Source organism: Podarcis erhardii (genome assembly GCF_964252035.2).
Source record: "Podarcis erhardii genome assembly, chromosome: 2".
NCBI classification, from domain to species: Eukaryota; Metazoa; Chordata; class Lepidosauria; order Squamata; family Lacertidae; genus Podarcis; species Podarcis erhardii.
In genome coordinates this window covers 26523154-26541623 of record NC_138498.1, presented here as the reverse complement: position 1 = coordinate 26541623, position 18470 = coordinate 26523154, and the positions used below count along the sequence as shown (strand labels likewise).

Genomic DNA, 18470 nt, shown 5'->3' with positions numbered 1-18470 from the left:
GTTCCATTTTATATGGCCAAGAGGACTAGCTAGAGAATTGCGAATGAAATGCAAGTGTGAAAGACAGTTTGGGAAGCATGTTTGAAAAAGACAGGGAGTAATGAAGAAACATAGACATCGATAACAAACAGAATATCTGGGTGGGGGGCAAGGGAGTACAGGTGAAGATTTAATGAAGCGCTATGCTTAATAATAGGCAGTAGCATCTATATGTTCTGGGATTTTTATCTAAAACTTTTGACAATGGTTGCTCTGAGGGTGTTCTACTGTCCAGAGATAGATAGGATCTTTTCAACTATGTGCTTTTTGTGATTTAAAATGGCTGATTGGGTGAACGTTTTAATTGATAGTACCTATGCTGAGCCACTGGTCATATTGGACTACAGTGGTACCTTGGTTCTCAAACTTAATCTGTTTCAGAAGTCTGTTCCAAAACCAAAGTGTTCCAAAACTAAGGCACACTTTCCCATAGAAAGTAATGCAAAATGGATTAATCTGTTCCAGACTTTTAAAAACAATCCCTAAAACAGCAATTTAACATGGATTTTACTATCTGAGATGACTGATCCATAAAATGAAAGCAATAAACAGTCAATCAATCAGTAGCTGAACTGGGTTCCACACAGTTATAAATACAAAACAAAAAGAGCCGCATAAACAAAAAATGCAAAATAAATAGCAAAAGCAGACAGACCTCAGCATAACACTCAAAACGGAAGTGTAACACTCAAAACGGAGCACGTTCGGCTTCCGAAAATAGTTCGCAAACTGGAACACTTACTTCTAGGTTTGCAATGTTTGGGCTCCAAGTTGTTTGAGTACCAAGGTGTTTGAGAACCAAGGTACCATTGTACAATGATCACTAACTAGGTTAATCTGTTTTGGTCCCATGCGTTATTATACTAGACGTGAGGATTGGAATGCTTGTCTCCATTCAAAAACCGATGTCTGGCTCCACAACAGTAACAGGAGTTAGGATGACTGGAACTGGGATGTGACAACCTGTGGAATATAAGGGAAGGGGAGTTTGCTGTATGCTGGCCCTGGAACTACACACTACTTGCAACAAGATAACATTTGTGTCCTAATCATAGAGATTCACTAAGCAATTCAGCAGGGGGAAATATGGGCACGAGCGCTATTCTATCATTTTGTTCTTCATATGATTGATATTAAGCACTCTGTCCAGGTACATCTGTCCACATTTTGAATGGAAGCGTGTCAGGCAGAGGCAGTCTTGTAAATCTGCCAAATTATTTCTCTGTCATATGTTTGTTTCATTGCCCATCTGCAATATACCTATGCATGTGGGAACATGCTTGCGCATAGATAGACACAGTGCAGATGTGCTGACTGGACACACATGGTATGTGGTAGGGGGTGGATCCTGTTTTCTCCCTCTACCCATCATACACGCATTCAGGAGGAGAAAACCAAACAGCTGAAAAGTGCTTCAGCATATGTCACTCTGATATATCAATAATAATAGTAGTAGTAGTAGTAGTAATAATAATAATAATAATAATAATAATAATAATTAATAATAATTTTTTATTTATACCCTGCCCTCCCCAGCCAAGACCGGGCTCAGGGCAATCATCCTTGATAAGTTGGAAATGCAGCCCAGAAATATTCATTCAGCCAACCAATCAACGAACCTTTTCACCTTTTTAGTGTGGAGTGCAGAAGTCTCCATATATATATATATATATATATATATATATATATATATATATATATTACAACCTAAGGAGATGAAATGACATACAGATCCATTAAAAAGAACAATCTTGGGTGGAGTTAAAAGTTGCTACAGGAGTTTCAGTCCATCCAACTAACTGCATACAATATATTGTTGCTATAAAAACCAGAAGCTGATTTATTTTCCGGCACTGAGCAGTTGCTTAGATAGCATGTAAGATTCATTTTGTCAGCACATTGGAATATTCCTTCTGCTGTTCTCCCTATTCCACCCCCATTGGGGGCAATGGTACATTCCAGGAGTGCCAGTGTAGAGGAAGTAACATTTTAAAGTCCAGAGGGTTGGACAATGCAGAGTTTGTTTGCTGAAGGAACAAGTCTGACTTGTCTGAGACAATTATGTCTGCAAAGATAAATATGCAAGGAGAACCGCAGCTTGACCATGAATCCTGCCCCTAGTTTGCCATGCCACGTACAATGATTTCGAAACGGTTTCTGCCACTTGTTGTGTTGTTTTAATTCTAATCAAGGTGGGGTGCATGCTCATTAAGGCACGTGACCTGACAAGTTCTCATTAACGTTTGCTTTCTTTGGGAAGAAAAGAAAAAGGGTCTCTTTTGTAGCTTTGAAAAGTATGTCTGTCTCCTTCTGCTGCTGCTGTCCCTGTTTCCAAGTTGCTTCAAGAGAGGTAAGAGATCAACATTGGGGAAAACAAACAAGGGGGGGAAACATTGGGGAAAACAAAGGCGCTGCAAATCCTGAGCTGCTCTTAGCAAATCTTGTTAGCAAAAGGAAACAGGACAGCTCAGTTTGTAGAGAGAAGTCAAACAGGCAGGTGCATGATGCTTAAGATGCACATTTAATTGTCAGAAATCAAGAGGTTAAATACAGGTTAGTGGGTTGAACTAGGGCCATGTTTATTGTGATTAAATCCGCAGAGGCAACATGATAGTGCAGGAAAATAAAGTTTGCAGCATCACGTGTGTAGGGGGGCTTTGCCCAGGGTGGAGGGCAGTGGTTCTAACAGCCGCTATCCCTAAGCCACACCTGTTAATGTTTGTGGGAAGGGCCAACAATTCCAGCTGGGTGAGACATGTTTGCTTCAGAGGCACACTGTACCTTGCTCACGGGCCCCAGAGCCCTGAGGAGAAAGTCTTGTGAAATGCCATTCACGCTCAAATATGTTGTAAGGTGCTCAGTGAAACTCCTCTCTGTTCAGTTTCCCACACCTTCCTGCCAAAAACATGACCTGGCATTTTATCCTTGTAGATCCTCTTTTGTACGCGTTACTTGACTGCATTACAAAATTCAGAGAAGTGTGAATTTTGAAAGATGGTTGTTTTTTGGTTTCGAAAAGTGCAAATTTAGCAGGGCCACCTACTACAGTGAAATGAAATAAATTTATGCCCCATCCATAGTCAAGGCAGGGTCTTTGGGGCCTACAAAAGGTAACCCACTGGTTGATTTTGAAAGTGTTGTTGTTGTTTAGTCATTTAGTCATGTCCGACTCTTCGTGTCCCCATGGACCAGAGCACGCCAGGCACTCCTGTCTTCCTCTGTCTCCTGCAGTTTAGTCAAACTCATGCTGGTAGCTTCGAGAACACTGTCCAACCATCTCGTCCTCTGTTGTCCCCTTCTCCTTGTGCCCTCCATCTTTCCCAGCATCAGGGTCTTTTCCAGGGAGTCTTCTCTTCTCATGAGGTGGCCAAAGTCTTGGAGTCTCAGCTTCAGGATCTGTCCTTCCAGAGAGCACTCAGGGCTGATTTCCTTAAGAATGGATAGGGTGTATCTTCTTACAGTCCATGGGACTCTCAAGAGTCTCCTCCAGCACCATAATTCAAAAGCATCAATTCTTTGGCAATCAGCCTTCTTTATGGTCCAGCTCTCACTTACATTCATCACTACTGGGAAAACCATAGCTTGAACTATACGGACCTTTGTTGGCAAGGTGATGTCTCTGCTTTTTAAGATGTTTGTCACTGATTTTCTCCCAAGAAGCAGGCGTCGTTTAATTTCGTGGCTGCTGTCACCATCTGCAGTGATCTTGGAGCCCAAGAAAGTAAAATCTCTCACTGCCTCCATTTCTTCCCCTTCTATATGCCAGGAGGTGATGGGGAAGAAATGGAGGCAGTGAGAGATTTTACTTTCTTCAGTGAGAGATTAGGGACTCGAACCCTCAATCTTCTGATCCAAAGTCAGACGCCTTATCCATTAGGCCATGTGGTCATCCATGATTTTGTAAGAAACCCTAAAGTCCATCTCAGTGACAGTAGATGAAGTAAATGAGCCCCCCACCCACCCCACATCAAAAAACCCAACTTGCTTAACTTTAAAGGTCTGATGGGACTTTGAGACCAGCAAAGTTAGTAAATAAATGCATGAAAGAGAATGAAAACCCAGTATAACAAGCTAGACATGTATCAGAAACTGTTAGGGAAGCTGAATCATGATGTCGTAATTCTGACAGCCAGGCATAAATGTAGGATCAAAAGTTTACTTATGCTTTGTGGGACAGCTTCACGCTGTGCTTATTTCAGTGCATCATTTTCGTCTTTACCTCATTGTGATAGATCTCCACACTCATGATAGTGGCAATGCTAACAGTAGCAGCAGCTGCTGCATATTTTGGACAAGCAGGCCAAAGTAGAATGTACGTTTTTAAAAGAGAACACAATAATAATGGTAACAAGGGATCACCAATGATGTAACCGCAGCACAATCCTACAGTACAATGGGGAATTCTGAGCAGTTGTGTTTATGATTGCAGCACTTATCTGTATTGCTTATAATAAGGGACTTTGTGGTAATGGACACAATGAAGCTTTTAGAAGTCATCAGCTTCTAAAGTGTAGTCCTGGTGTGGTTGTGTGTGTGTGTGCAAAAGAAAGGGAGGGAGGGAGAGGGAAATAAGTTTTGTCTGGCATTTACTGAGCTCCTTGGATTTTAAAGAGAGGAAGCATAGACAGAGGAAGGGAAGGAATAGAAGATTGAAGTGATGTGGCTGAAAGCGAACAGGATTTTAAAGGAGTAAATGATGTGTAGGAGTTGGGCAGGTACTGTCTAGAGCATTCTTCCCATACCCGATCCTTCCAGAGGCTTTGCACCCTTTTCCTTGTCAGAATGTCCAATGATCATGAATGATGGGAGTTATATTCTAGCATCATCTGAATACCAGGTTGAGGAAGGCTTGAGAAGAAGGGAAGGGAAGGGAAGGGAAGGGAAGGGAAGGGAAGGGAAGGGAAGGGAAGGGAAGGGAAGGGAAGGGAAGGGAAGGGAAGGGAAGGGAAGGGAAGGAAAGGAAAGGAAAGGAAAGGAAAGGAAAGGAAAGGAAAGGAAAGGAAAGGAAAGGAAAGGAAAGGAAAGGGTGAGAGGGTGGATTTTGAGCGGTAGTGATGGAGAAGAATCATATATTTGATTCCAAGCAGTCAGCCATAGATTTGGCTGCAGGGCCCTTAGATGATAATTAAAAACCAAAGCAATCTGTATATTTTTAAAAAAGCTCAAGAATATGTTAAAACTTCCATCACCTAGTGATGAGATGAATATTGCAAGATAACCATCTGTCTATTTGGCTCTGCAAAAACAACTCCTCACATTCAACAAACATTTGTTGGCTAATTCTTAATATATCGGCAGAAACAAAGTTCTTCTCCCCAAAGGAGTGTAATTTTACTGGTGTTAGCAGCCCTGAGCCTGGCTCTGGCCGGGGAGGGCAGGGTATAGATATTAAAAAAAAAAAAAGAGAGAGATTTAACTTTACAGGAGGTGAATCTAAAACTTTGCTCCTTCCATGATTCTGTCTCTGAATGATGGCATGGCATGCTACACTTGCTTAGACAGAGGTCATTGCTTTGTTCCACCCAAAATCAGATTTTTTTGGCAGGATCCTTTTTCCAACAAAGTTTCCAAAATTATAATGATTACTATTATTATTATTTCTCTATGGAAAACCAGAAAAAAGTGGAGCAAAACATGGAGTGCAGCAAACCTGCCGGTAATTTTCCAAAGGGAATGGGAAAGGTCTGTCAACTCACAAGCAAAGCACACGCTTCCAAACTTGCAATGGCAGTGTAAGATGACAGGCCCTAAAGGTTGTGAAACACTTTGTTACAGGTGATCAGAAGTTTTGCTCCTTTCATAAGAGCTTTATTCACAGATCTTGACTCTAGTAAATATATTCAGCGTTTCCACGTTCACAGTTCTGCTTAACATAACATCCAGAGCCCTTGCGACTTCATCCTATTTGTCTAGAACAGAGTTGGCCAAACTTGGCCCTCCAACTGTTTGGGGACTACAACTCCCATAATCCCTAGCTAACAGGACCAGTGATCAGGGATGATGGGAATTGTAGTCCCAAAACAGCTGGAGGGCAAACTTTGGCCATCACTGGTCTTGAAGGACTGATATCCAAACTCTTAAGAGTGTACCAGAGCTGCATGTGAGCAGGGATTTCCTTTTCTATTTGTGAGTCCATGAATGGATGCACACAACAAGGATTATCCAATGCCTTACTATCTCCCAACTCATAGAATAGAATCTGTACTCCCTGTTTACACAATATTCAATGAGCAAAGCAGACACCCCATTTCAGCCAATAACTTAGGGACCACGTGAGTGCTTATAAAGCCCAAGAGAAAGAACAAAAAATCAACAACTCAATCTTGCGCATCTCCTCATGTGAACATGAACTAGTACAGTAATAGTTCTATTTGCAGTAATAGGATCGTGTGTGTTTGTAATATTCACCACCAAGTAGATCACTGAAACCATTGGAAGGGGGAGGGAGCACTGTTAGTGCTTCCCTGTGCCCTGTGCCCATGGCAGCCATTTTATGCTGGCACTCACGACACTTTTATCAATATATGAGTATATGCAATGCTTTTTTTCTGGGGGTACGCAAAGGTACCCATACCCCTAAACATTTTATGAATCTAAGTTTGGCCTCATTCAGGGGCAATATTTCAATATGAGCAGGAAAATGAGAGTACCCCTAAACATTTCTTTTTACAAAAAAAAAGCACTTAGTATGTGTATGTATACATTTGAGATTTTAAATTCCTGAGATTTCCACATTTTGGAGGTTTAACTTATGTTTTAAGTTCTGCATACAGTGGTACCTCTAGTTGCGGACACGATCCATTCCAGTGTGCCATTCGCATCCTAAAAAGTCCACAACTAGAGGGGCACTTCTGTGCAAGCGCGGAGCGCGATAGAGCGCTTCTGCGCATATGCGAAGCACGCAGAACACTTCTGCACACAAACGTGTGGCGAAACCCAGAAGTATACACTTCCAGGTTTGCCGCGTTCGCAAGCCGTAAAGACGCAACATGAACCTAATGCAACATGAGGTATGACTGTACTGTATACTTTATTGTTGAAAACTGCTTTGAGTCCAAATAGTGGAAAACAGGATTATTATTATTAGTAGTAATAAAAATAATATAGTGTGCACTGCACTCTACAAAGCACAAGAGGGCAGGTTGAAGGGCTTGCAACACATAATACAACAGAGGGGAGACAAGTGTGGAAGGGGAGGGTAGTAGAATGACTTGTGGATTCGGAAAGAGTATGCATTTATTTTGAAATATCTTGCTGTATTCACAGAGGGAACCTCTCAATGCACAGCACTCCAGACAATCTCATCAAGGCACCAAAAGTGGTAAAATTCTGAGTCATTTTACTTGCTTTTGTTTTCCTATATTTCATAATACTTTTATGTATGTCAATTGTAATTAGAGCTTCAACTAATATACTATTGTTTCTTTCTCTTTTTGTAAAATAAGTCACTCTGCATGGGTAGACATTCTTTAAAGAAGGAAAACACCCACCACCAGCAACAGTTATGATAAGTCAACTTTGTACCAAACTTCTTTGATGCCATATCCCAGTCCTATCTGTTGCTTCTTTCATCATTCTGGGTTATTTGTGCTGGGATCCTGTAGCGAACAGGATAGAATTGGTATATTATGGTATTGGTATATTATGTAACAAGTCATATGATGATGTCACAGAGGACATGTTGTTATGTAACAAGTCATATGATGTTGCGTGGCGAGATCCCCCCTCCCACCAGTAGGAATAACGACACGTGACACAAGTATTTAGGTTAATGGGCTAAAATAGGCCACAACTTTATTGGTTACAGGTAAAGAGCGGTATTGGCTTAGGCATTGGTTCTATCTGACTATCCAGCTTCAGCCTGTTTGCTTGAAGAGCGGGAAGGGTTAACACCAGCAGGCGGAGCCCTTCTGATGCACCTCAACTAGGGACTCCCCCGAGGTCACCGCTTGGGGGCGCGCTTTAGGCCCTGACCTCCATAGGCTGCGGATGAGGCCACGCCCCCCGGAGTCCTTTACCAAACTACACTTCAATATTTGGGGGAGGTGATGGCGCTGCTCCCCCCAACACATCTACATAACAATACCCCTACCTGAGGAAAGCTGAGCGGCCAAAGAGGGAGATCCCTGGCCGCGCTTGCCTTAAATGATGCAAGCCACACCCCCTGAGCCAGCCGATTGGCCCGAGGATTCCCTGATCGCACGGGGGCTGGAAGTCAGCTTCTGTGCGTATGTTGGGGGCATGAGCCTGTAACACCACCTCCTCCTGAAGTCGGAAGTGGCTATGTCACAGAGGACACGTCAGAGGACATGTCATGCAAGTCATGTGATGATGTCACAGAGGAAAGAATGGAATAGTTGAGAGTGAGATCAAAGCAAGGAGTCTTGAAGAATCTACAGGAAGGGAATTCCAATTCGTGCTCCCAAAGTTACCCTACATTTTAGATTAGGCCCCAATCTGCACTTCAAATACACTCTAAATCTTTGGGCAGGTCAGGGGTGCTAACTTGGGTGAAATATTGAGGGGGCCCAAGTCAGTCCCACCTGCGTAATCGATCACATGGCACAGTGCATGCACACCATTTGAATGACAATGAGGGGGTCATTTTTTAAAAAAAAATTAACCCCTGAATGTATGGCAGCCCTACTCAAATATTTTATTGAGGGAGCTGAAGGGACACTGGCCCCTGGAAGTTGGCTCCTATTCCAGACATGCATCCATACCCCACATATTTCTCTCAGCTTCATCAACCTGTAGAGGTTCTAAATATTTTAGTTGACTATATCTAGGCTCAGTTTTGGGGAAACTGAACATTTAAGAGAATCAGAAAAGGTATATACATCTTCCGTTCCACCCTATGCAGCAATGAACAATATTCCATACCAAACATCTGTCATAATTCATCTCACATAATCAAATATACAATTCATCTCATGTGCTTAAATAAAATGCTCCAAAATAAAATATGTTTAGTAAAACTAAATTCAGGAAAATACAATGCACTACACCCTACAGAAGCAGGTGAAACATACAGAGAGAGTGGGAAAAAATAAACCACTTCAATATATCTTACACATTTAATTACTCTAATCATTTCCTTAAAATATGTTTTACTTTCTCTTTCTCTCTTTATGTGATACTTTAAATTTTGAAGAATAAACCACCTATAGTCAAAAATTTGGTTCCATTGTACATTGGTGCTTAATCCAAATGAGATCATTTACATTTATACTATGATTTCAGAAAGCTGGATTGGATTATTCATGTTCTTCCAAAATAATGTGGAATTAAGTGCTCCCCGCAAACACATTCAAAGAAAAAAAAAGGATGTTTTATTTTGTTATTTCAGAAATGAAATACTTTTCAAATGTTCTCAGAATGAATCTGGCAGTAGAGATGCATACTGTGACCATTCTTTGTGGACAAAAAATTGACCAGAGTTTGTCTTTCTTTCTTTCTTTCTTTCTTTCTTTCTTTCTTTCTTTCTTTCTTTCTCCCTCCCTCCCTCCCTCCCTCCCTCCCTCCCTCCCTCCCTCCCTCCCTCCTTTTTTCTTTTTTAAAAGTCTCTGTGACATCTGCTGGAAATACTACCAGCAAATGGATCATGTATTCCATTGCTTGGAAAGATGCAATTAGGTTCTGCAGGTTTGAAAAATAAACTCTAGTCTAAACTGTGTTGTCATGGAACCACTGGTCTGATTTTCAATTGGATAATTCAAGGTTTAATTATGGCTCCCGTGCTTATTCTGTTGAAACTGCCTTCCGGATATGATGGCTGTGATTTTTCAAAGCCGACTCCGAGGGATTTGGAGTGCCAGTTTCCATTAAAATTAATGGCAGCTGGGCACTGAACTTTCCTTAGGATGTACTTGAAAACCTCAACCTACATAGTCATCATTGCACAAGAAGAACAGTCGCACTTTGCCAGACTAATGGTTCATTCAACCCAACATCTCTGACATGGGCTAGAGAACCAGACTTCCTTGGATATAGAAAAGAAGTATATGGCACTATCAGATTGCACCTTTCTCAATTGGCCATTTCTGCTGGCCGTTTAACACATTTCACGAAACAAGAATGCCCATAAACATTATTCTTGAAGCACACCACATGAAGGCTAAGCCTCACAGAAATAATTTTGGGATAATGCCACTGCCACACTGCTAAGCAAGTGGGAAGCTTTGGCAAGTAAAATGTAATAATTTCAAGGATTCCCCTCCCCTCAAGAAAAATAGGTGTGCAATTGTAAATATGTAAGAGGGAAATTCCATTTTTAAAAAATGTATACTTCAGTGCACAAGGAATGGCAACAAGATAACCTTTGTAAATTTGTTTGTACTGATCCATCTTATGTACTTAATTCTTGTTAGTTTCAGGAATCATATTCAAATATTGTTGTGGTTTCCATATTTATTTTACCCCCTAACGTAACACACTAACCAGAAGTTTCTATGGGCTTCCATATTTCTAGTTCTTTTCAACAAAGAGAAACCCTTCGCCGTGAAACTGGTCAACGTGCCTGAGATTGACACACTATTTACTGACATCGCTGAGGCTTTCAACAAGCAGCAATGCCACTGCATGGCTATCCGGAAAACCATCCGGGACCTCAAAGACACCTATTGCTGTTCGCCCGCAAGCAGTCTTTCTGTATGCATAGAGAAGATACAGCAAGAGCATAGTAAGTTGGTGGGAGAAATGATGCTGAAGAATATAGAGTGTGAGAATGGAGAAGGCCAAGCCCTCCATTTTAGCATTGTGGGTTTATGCATGAACCTGAGGTGATTTGTTCAGTCTTTGTTCCTGGAGTTGCCCAGCAGCTCTTCATCTGGTTGGTAAGAGATGTCGGGACCTGATCCTATGTAAACCTCAATAGGGAGATTGTTATTTCTGTTCCAGACATTGCAAATTTTAGACAAGATGGATTGTTTCAAGAAGTGGCAGAAAGATATATCTAAATTTGTCTGGCAGGGCAAAAAACCCAGAATAAAATTTAAGATTCTGACCGATGCAAAGGATAGAGGGGGCTTTGCCCTGCCGGACTTAAAACTCTACTATGAAGCAGCAGCTTTCTGCTGGCTGAAACCATGGCTACTTCTTGAGAATACAGATATTCTGGACCTGGAAGGTTATGATAACAACTTTGGTTGGCATGCATATCTATGGTATGACAAGGTAAAGGTACATAGAAACTTTAAAAACCATATTGTTAGGAAAGCACTGTATAATGTATGGAATAGATATAAAGATTTGTTAGAGAGTAAAACCCCCAGGTGGTTATCACCAATGGAAGCCAAGGCGGTAAAAAGACTGAACATGGACTCAGATTGGCCAAAATATTGTGAAATTATAGAATATGATGGTGAAAACCTGAAACTACAGAGTTTTGAGAAATTGAAACCTAAAGTCCGAGACTGGTTACATTATTACCAGATTAATGAAACCTTTAAGCAGGACAGGAAACTAGGATTTCAGAAGGAGAGGTCAAAGTTAGAAACAGAATTGTTAGAACCCAATACTAAGAATTTGTCTAGAATGTATAATTTGCTGCTAAAATGGAACACACAGGATGAAACGGTTAAATCAGCTATGATTAAGTGGGCACAAGATGTTGGTCATGATATCATGTTTGCTGACTGGGAGCAGTTATGGACCACAGCTATTAAATTTACGGCATGTAGTGCCTTGAAAGAGAATATAATGAAAATGATCTATAGGTGGTACATGACCCCAGTCAAGCTTGCAAAGATATATCATTTGCCCAATAACAATTGCTGGAAGTGTAATGAATGCGAAGGAACTTTTTATCATCTTTGGTGGACCTGCCCGAAGATTAAGGCCTACTGGGAAATGATCTATAATGAAATTAAGAAAGTCCTTAAGTGGACATTTATAAAGAAACCAGAGGCTTTTCTCTTGGGCATGGTGGGCCAAACGGTTCCAAAGAAAGATAGAACATTCTTTATGTACGCAACAACAGCAGCAAGAATTCTTTTAGCGAAGTATTGGAAGACTAAAGAAGTACCTACTCTGGAAGAATGGCAGACCAAGGTGACTGAATTCATGGGACTGGCAGAGATGACCGGCAGAATCCGTGACCAGAAGAGAGAGACAGTGGAAGAAGACTGGAAAAAATTCAAAATCTATCTTAAAAATTGTTGCAAAATTTCGGAATGTTAAGATGTCAAGGGATTGGATATAAAGAATTATAGCTGTAAAAATTGAAATCTAGGGGAAAAAAAAAGCTTTAAAGAGAATTAAATATAAAAAGGGATGAAGGATTGCTAAAAAAATTTTAAAATAAGGATGCAGTGAAGGGGAGGTTTGGGGAAGTCGTGTTATGTTTGTTTGTTTTTTGTTTATGTTGTAAAATTAATAAAAATTACTTTAAAAAAAAAGTAAACCTCAATAGGAACATTACCATATGTTTTAATGATGGTACAAGATTAAGAACTGGGTTCCCAAATGCATGTCTGAGTAAAGGAACCCTGGATGGTTAAGTCCAGCCAAAGGTGACTATGGGGTTGTGGCGCTCATCTTGCTTTCAGGCCGAGGGAACTGGCGTTTGTCCACAGATAGCTGTCTGGGTTATGTGGCCATCATGACTTAACTGCTTCTGGTGCAATGGGACACCATGACGGAAACCAGAGTGCACAGAAATGCCGTTTACCTTCCCGCCACAGCTGTACCTATTTATCTACTTGCACTGGTGTGCTTTCAAACTGCTAGGTTGGCAGGAGCTGGGACAATGCAATGGAAGCTCACCCCATCGCAGGGGTTCAGACCACTGACCTTCTGATCAGCAAGCCCAAGATGCTCAGTGGTTTAGACCACAGTGCCACCTGCGTCCCAGATATCATATCTGCAGAGGCCAGATATCATAGCAATAGGCTGTTTTATGATACATTGAAGCCCTTTTCACATGTTACTCATGTGTAGAGGGCAAGCAGCCCACGTTTTATGGGAAATGACCGTAAAAACCCATGATTAAAAGAAATACTGCTGCCTTCCCCAGCATTTCTAATATTGGATGGCTTTAGCAAACACAGGAATCAAAAGTTTTGTGTCTCTTTTGTAGGAAATGCATACCTTTTTATGAATTCAGCAGTTTTCATTTTTAACCATCTTTGGCATGTTCAGGATAATGTTTGCAGCTGGTATCCTTCTCTATGTATGCTGACTCCACACATGATTTACAATCAGAATTGGTCAAGGTTCAAAATCCTGTGGGGAGCTGCATGCATAGAGCGGACTCTCTGTTGCAGATATTAACCTGAACAGGAGGGTGGCAAAGTTTGGGGCAGGAGGAGGAACATGACTTTGCAATCAGGGCTGAAGTAGCAAGGAACATGTAAAGAGGCTAGCATGTCACCATCTTCTAGCACCCTGTCAAAGGATAGAATGGGAGGATTGGGGATAGAGTTATGCAAGGGGCAAAGCTATGCAATAAACCCATGAGGAGGTGGAACATAACTGCACAGATGCATATATATTCATGCACCTGGTCCATCATAAAGAAGGACATTTATATACATTGTGGCATCAAAATATCACATCATGACATAATTCTTTTATTTCTGACACCATGTTGCATTTGGCTCAATGGTCAGGAGACTGTGGGTGTTTACCTTAAGATAAATTCTGCACCAGCCTCTCCATCAGGTTCAAGTAAAGAGAAGTTGTTGCCCTTTGAGTGGTCTGTTTGTTAGCATCACATTCCCAATGAGATGCGGGTGCCGCTGTGGTCTAAACCACCAATGGTGAGGTTGGCAGTTCGAATCCGTGTGATGGGGTGAGCTCCTGTTGCTCTGACCCAGCTCCTGTCAACCTAGCAGTTCGAAAGCATACCAGCGCCAGTAGATAAATAAGTACTGCTGCAGAGGGAAGGTAAATGGTGTTTCCCTGCACTCCGTCTTCCATCGCAGTGTCCCGTTGTGCCAGAAGCTGTTTAGTCATGCTGGCCACATGACCCAGAAAGCTGCTTGTGGACCAGCTCCCTTGGCCTGATAGCGAAGATGAGCACTGCACCCCATAGTCAAATTCAATTTAACCGTCCAGGGGTCCTTTACCTTTACCTTTACCTACATTCCAAATGCCACCCAAAATTAGTTTGACCATTTCTTATGCTGGAAGCCACCCAGAGTGGCTGGGGCAACCCAGTCAGAAGGGCAGGGTACAAATAATAAAATGATGATGATGATTTGTGCTACTCTTAGGCAGCAATGTAAGGTGGAAGCAAAGATAACAGACATGATCTCTCAGCGGCAATTCAATCTTTAGGTAACAGTCAGCCCAATCCTAAAATTAGCATCCATGCTGTGCATGGGATTCAGCTTATTTATCCTAAAAACCATTGTAAACAGTTAAAATCATTAGCAGGATTAGAATAACACTTGTAGTTTAATGGTGAATTTTGGACACAATGAAGAGGTAAAAGATCTGACATTGTGCTAATGTTGTTGAATGTTCTGTCAGCTACCAGGCAGATATGCTGATCCTGCTGCTTAGAACTGGGGGGGGGGGAGGGGTCATATGGGCAGAAATTTAGCTTTAAGGCTCCTTTTCAGGAGAAACTTGGCTGGATTAATTAATTCAGCTTCCTGCTTTTCTGCCTCTGTAAGTTATCAAGATGCTAAGGATCGTAGGCTTTATTTTTTCCTGTTGAATAACCTATTGACTGGGTTGCACATTACATGGCGATGCTGTATCCAGGAGGGCCTTATATTATTTCCCCACTCTTTAGATTTTGACTTCCTGTGTATTACCTCTTCACATGCCTTTAAATCCAATCCTTCCTATGTAATGCCAGCCTTCTAAACTCATGCCAAAAGCTCAACAATGCCCTCTTCAGAAAGAAGAGCCAAGTGTTTGTGAAACTAACAATGAGAGAGACAAGAGGGCAATGTGAAAAGAGATTAGATCAGAATTCGTTAGAGAGACTTACCCAATACCTGATAGTTTTGTGTTGAATGAATAGCAGGAAAAAGCCATGGGATTATGGGTCAAATTCACCAGAGTGGCTTCAGTGAAGAGCATGCCAATGGGGTTATGCCAGGGATTTGTTTCTTACAAGAAAGTGGCATGGATAATCTTGGCTTAATATTGCCAAATGACTGTATTACAGCTCACATGCACACAGACATATATGTAGGTATACAACCGGGTCTCTGATAAGTAAAGTGGAAATAATCAGATTTCATGACATGGCAATATCTTTGACAGCTGGCCACTGTTAGAAGCTTTGCTGCTTGAAGGGTTTAGCTTTCTTGGGACTAACACAATGAGCCTTCTTTCTTGGACTTACATCAAGTTGGAGCTTAACCGCTGCTTTGTCTTTCAGGTGCTTGCAATGTGCAGGTGCATATGGAGGGATACAGGTTCTGGCTGGATGCAAAGGAGGAAAAGGTCCCTGAGAAACTGGAGTGGGCTAAGCAGCAGGTGGGGGGGCTGAACCGTGCCACCAAAGGAGTCATCAGCATGGAAACAAAGCTTCAGGAAATGATCTCCTTGGTGCTTCAGAACCAGGAGCCATTGGTGGAGAGAGTGAAAGTTGCCAACTCCGAATACCTAGACCGGATACGGCTAGAAGGAAACCTGAGAGAAAATATTGAGAAAACAAGCCAGGCCAAACAGTTTTCCAAGGAGTTCAGAGAAGAAGCCAATAGTGTGCTTAGGGAAATGTCCAAATCAGCAGGGCTGACCTTGTAAAAAGAGACGAGAAGGAACCTGTTCTATTCTGGCTTCTTCACTACAAAGATGAATTCAGGCAATTGCAACAGATACTTAAGATGGAAAAAAAAAATGCACAGAAGTTAAAAATGACCACAGGGTTTCTATGAGAGGAAGCTGATGTAACCATGTGCCAGAAAATAACCAGAGATGTGCCATAGAGTTGTTCTCCAGAACCTCCCAATAAATTAGTGGCAAGAATGAAGAAGCACATCACTTCTGGTTAGGTGTCTCTTTCCACATATTTGTATCATAATTGATATGGAAATATTTAGCTCATAGCACAGTAATCCATGCAGTCTTTAAAGTCAGCCCTGAAAATTGAGATCAGTGGATAGCTAGAGTAAGGAAGCTGGAATGACTTTTTCTTTTTCTTTTAAACGGTATATATTGTCAATGTCTTCTTATTTACTCTGACTTGCAAATAAATGCTTTTTCTTGGTTTATCTGCTCTAGAATTGTGTTAGGTATTCAAGCTCAAAGTTATACCAAATGCTTTGATGTTCTGTGTGTCAGTGATCTAAGAAAGGGATAGGCAACCATTGCTACCTGGAGAAGGCAAAATTTCCTGCGGTGTCATCTGTTGGGGTCTGCATGCTAGGGGTGCATGGGGTCAGAGTCAAAAAAGTGGGCACGGGCAGCTACCCTGTTCTCTCTCTCCCAGTGCCGGATTTACATATAAGCTAAACAAGCTATAGCTTAGGGCCCCACTCTTTTGGGGGCCCCCGAAAAATTTAAAGAAAAGAACTGGGTGTACATTTCAAAAATATAAGACAAAAAAAATGGCTTTAGATACCTATTAGGTCCATAAATTACCATATAGCATATATTCAACACAAAAAACAGTGACAATTTGCTGTTGACAAAGGACAGCTGGACATATAAAGGGCCCCATTGCCTTCAGTAGCTTAGGGCCTCATCAAACCTAAATCCGGCCCTGCTCTCTCTCTTACTTGTTGTGAAGTGGACTGCCAGGAGAAGGTTGATTACTCTTCCAAGAGGTCTGAACTAGGTGCTAGCAGAGGTCTTTCAACATTAAGCCAAGGGCTGCATGAGATTTCACTGAGGGCTGTGTGCGACCCTCAGAACAAAGGATGTATCATCCTTGATCTAAGAGGACTTTGTACAGTCCTGCAGAAAAAGGCACCACACCAAAAGGATAATGTGATCCCAGATCTGTGTCTATGGCATGCCTTACCAATTAATACTTCTGAATATGGCTCACTGGAGGTCAACACCCCCAAGAGAATTTGGTGTACACATTTGGCTCTGGCCACTATCAGCAAGACCCCATAGAACAGGATGCTCCACGTGAGCACTGAGGAGGTGAAAATCAGCTACAGAGATTAGATATAGTGTTTTCATCTCATCTGAGCTAAAACTATTCAGTTTTTAAATGAACATTTTCAGCAGTGCCGAGAACTGCTTACCCAGTTTCGCTATATTTCAGCAAATGGTCTCTCATTCTCTAGCATTGCCCCTCATTTGCCTTCTCTTTCAATAGCCCTCAAAGCACAATACTTATGTCGTTGTTGTTTAGTCGTTTAGTTGTGTCCGACGCTTCGTGTCCCTGTGGACCAGAGCACACCAGGCACTCCTGTCTTCCACTGCCTCCCACAGTTTGGTCAAACTCATGTTAATAGCTTCGAGAACACTTTCCAACCATCTTGTCCTCTGTCGTCCCCTTCTCCTTGTGCCCTCAATCTTTCCCAACATCAGGGTCTTTTCCAGGGAGTCTTCTCTTACCAAGGTTCATGGTTCTTACATTCTAGTTCCTATGCAATATTTTTCTTTACAGCATTGGACTTTCCTTTCACTTCCAGGCATATCCGCAACTGAGCGACCTTTCAGCTTTGGCTCAGCCACTTCATCAGCTCTGAATCTACTTGTACTTGTCCTCCGCTCTTCCCCAGTAGCATGTTGGATGCCTTCCGACCTGAGGGGCTCATCTTCCAGCGTCATAACTTTTATATGCCTGTTGTCTTTGCCCATGGAGTTTTCTTGGCAGGGATACTGGAGTGGCTTGCCGATTCCTACTCCAGGTGGATCACGTTTGGTCAAAACTCTCCACTATGACCTGTCCATCTTGGGTGGCCCTGCACGGCATAGCTCATAGCTTCTCTGAGTTATTCAAGCCCCTTCACCATGGCAAGGCAGTGATCCATGAAGGAGCACAATAATTATAAAGAACAAAATTAATTAACATTAGTGTTGAGGCAAAATCCCTTCCTCACTGCATCACCACTACTGCATTTGTTTTATTTTGAAATCTTTAAGATAATATTTTAGTTTTCTGTTATGTTGCTTTGACTGTATACTCTATATTTGACTTTCTTCGGATTGTTTTATTTATGTTTTATTGATTTAATATGCTGTAAACTGCTTTGAGATTTTTCTTAGAACTATAAAACGGTATAGAAATTAAATAAATAGATTTGAGAGCTGCAAATTTAGAAGGCAATTTGGCAACTTGTGGGAAAACAATGAGGCCCTTTTCCCTTTGCATTGTACACAATTTTACTACACAGTAAAATTCTTAATGGAACAGCAGAATCCTGTGTGAGTCTACTGACAGTTCAGTGGGATTTACGCCCAGGTAAGTCTGAGGCTGTAGTCATAACTGTGCCCTGATATTTTTGCCTTTGGGTGGTGGTGGTTAGGGTGGCATGGAAAGGAGAACTGATGAGGGGAGCTCTACCATG

At 41.7% G+C, this 18470-nt stretch overlaps 1 protein-coding gene across 7 annotated transcripts; it reads left to right on the top strand.

Moving 5' to 3' along the window:
* The first annotated feature begins 1855 nt into the window (after positions 1 to 1855).
* On the top strand, positions 1856 to 16214 carry LOC309335039 (uncharacterized protein). Of its 7 annotated transcripts, none has more exons than XM_081849951.1 (6): positions 1997 to 2389; positions 4272 to 4351; positions 5656 to 5695; positions 7306 to 7360; positions 10511 to 10720; positions 15380 to 16214. In XM_081849951.1, the coding sequence occupies exons 1-6, from the start codon at positions 2336 to 2338 to the stop codon at positions 15745 to 15747; spliced, it is 807 nt and encodes a 268-aa protein (XP_081706077.1). In that variant the 5' UTR covers positions 1997 to 2335; the 3' UTR covers positions 15748 to 16214. The 7 variants fall into 7 exon arrangements, 5 of the variants coding, with proteins under 5 accessions (XP_081706077.1, XP_081706080.1, XP_081706079.1 ...); XM_081849954.1 differs by lacking the exon at positions 5656 to 5695 and adding an exon at positions 9603 to 9684 and having other exon boundaries at positions 2009 to 2389; XR_014153320.1 differs by lacking the exon at positions 5656 to 5695 and having other exon boundaries at positions 1856 to 2389.
* Positions 16215 to 18470: the final 2256 nt, after the last annotated feature.

Excerpts from the sequence above, each read along its gene's own strand:
- LOC309335039 (XM_081849951.1), top strand. The coding sequence starts at position 2,336 with ATGTCTGTCTCCTTCTGCTGCTGCTGTCCCTGTTTCCAAGTTGCTTCA. Across the intron at positions 5,696-7,305 it reads GGAGTGCAGCAAACCTGCCG|AGGGAACCTCTCAATGCACA; the intron begins GTAATTTTCCAA and ends CTGTATTCACAG. Across the intron at positions 7,361-10,510 it reads TCATCAAGGCACCAAAAGTG|TTCTTTTCAACAAAGAGAAA; the intron begins GTAAAATTCTGA and ends CCATATTTCTAG.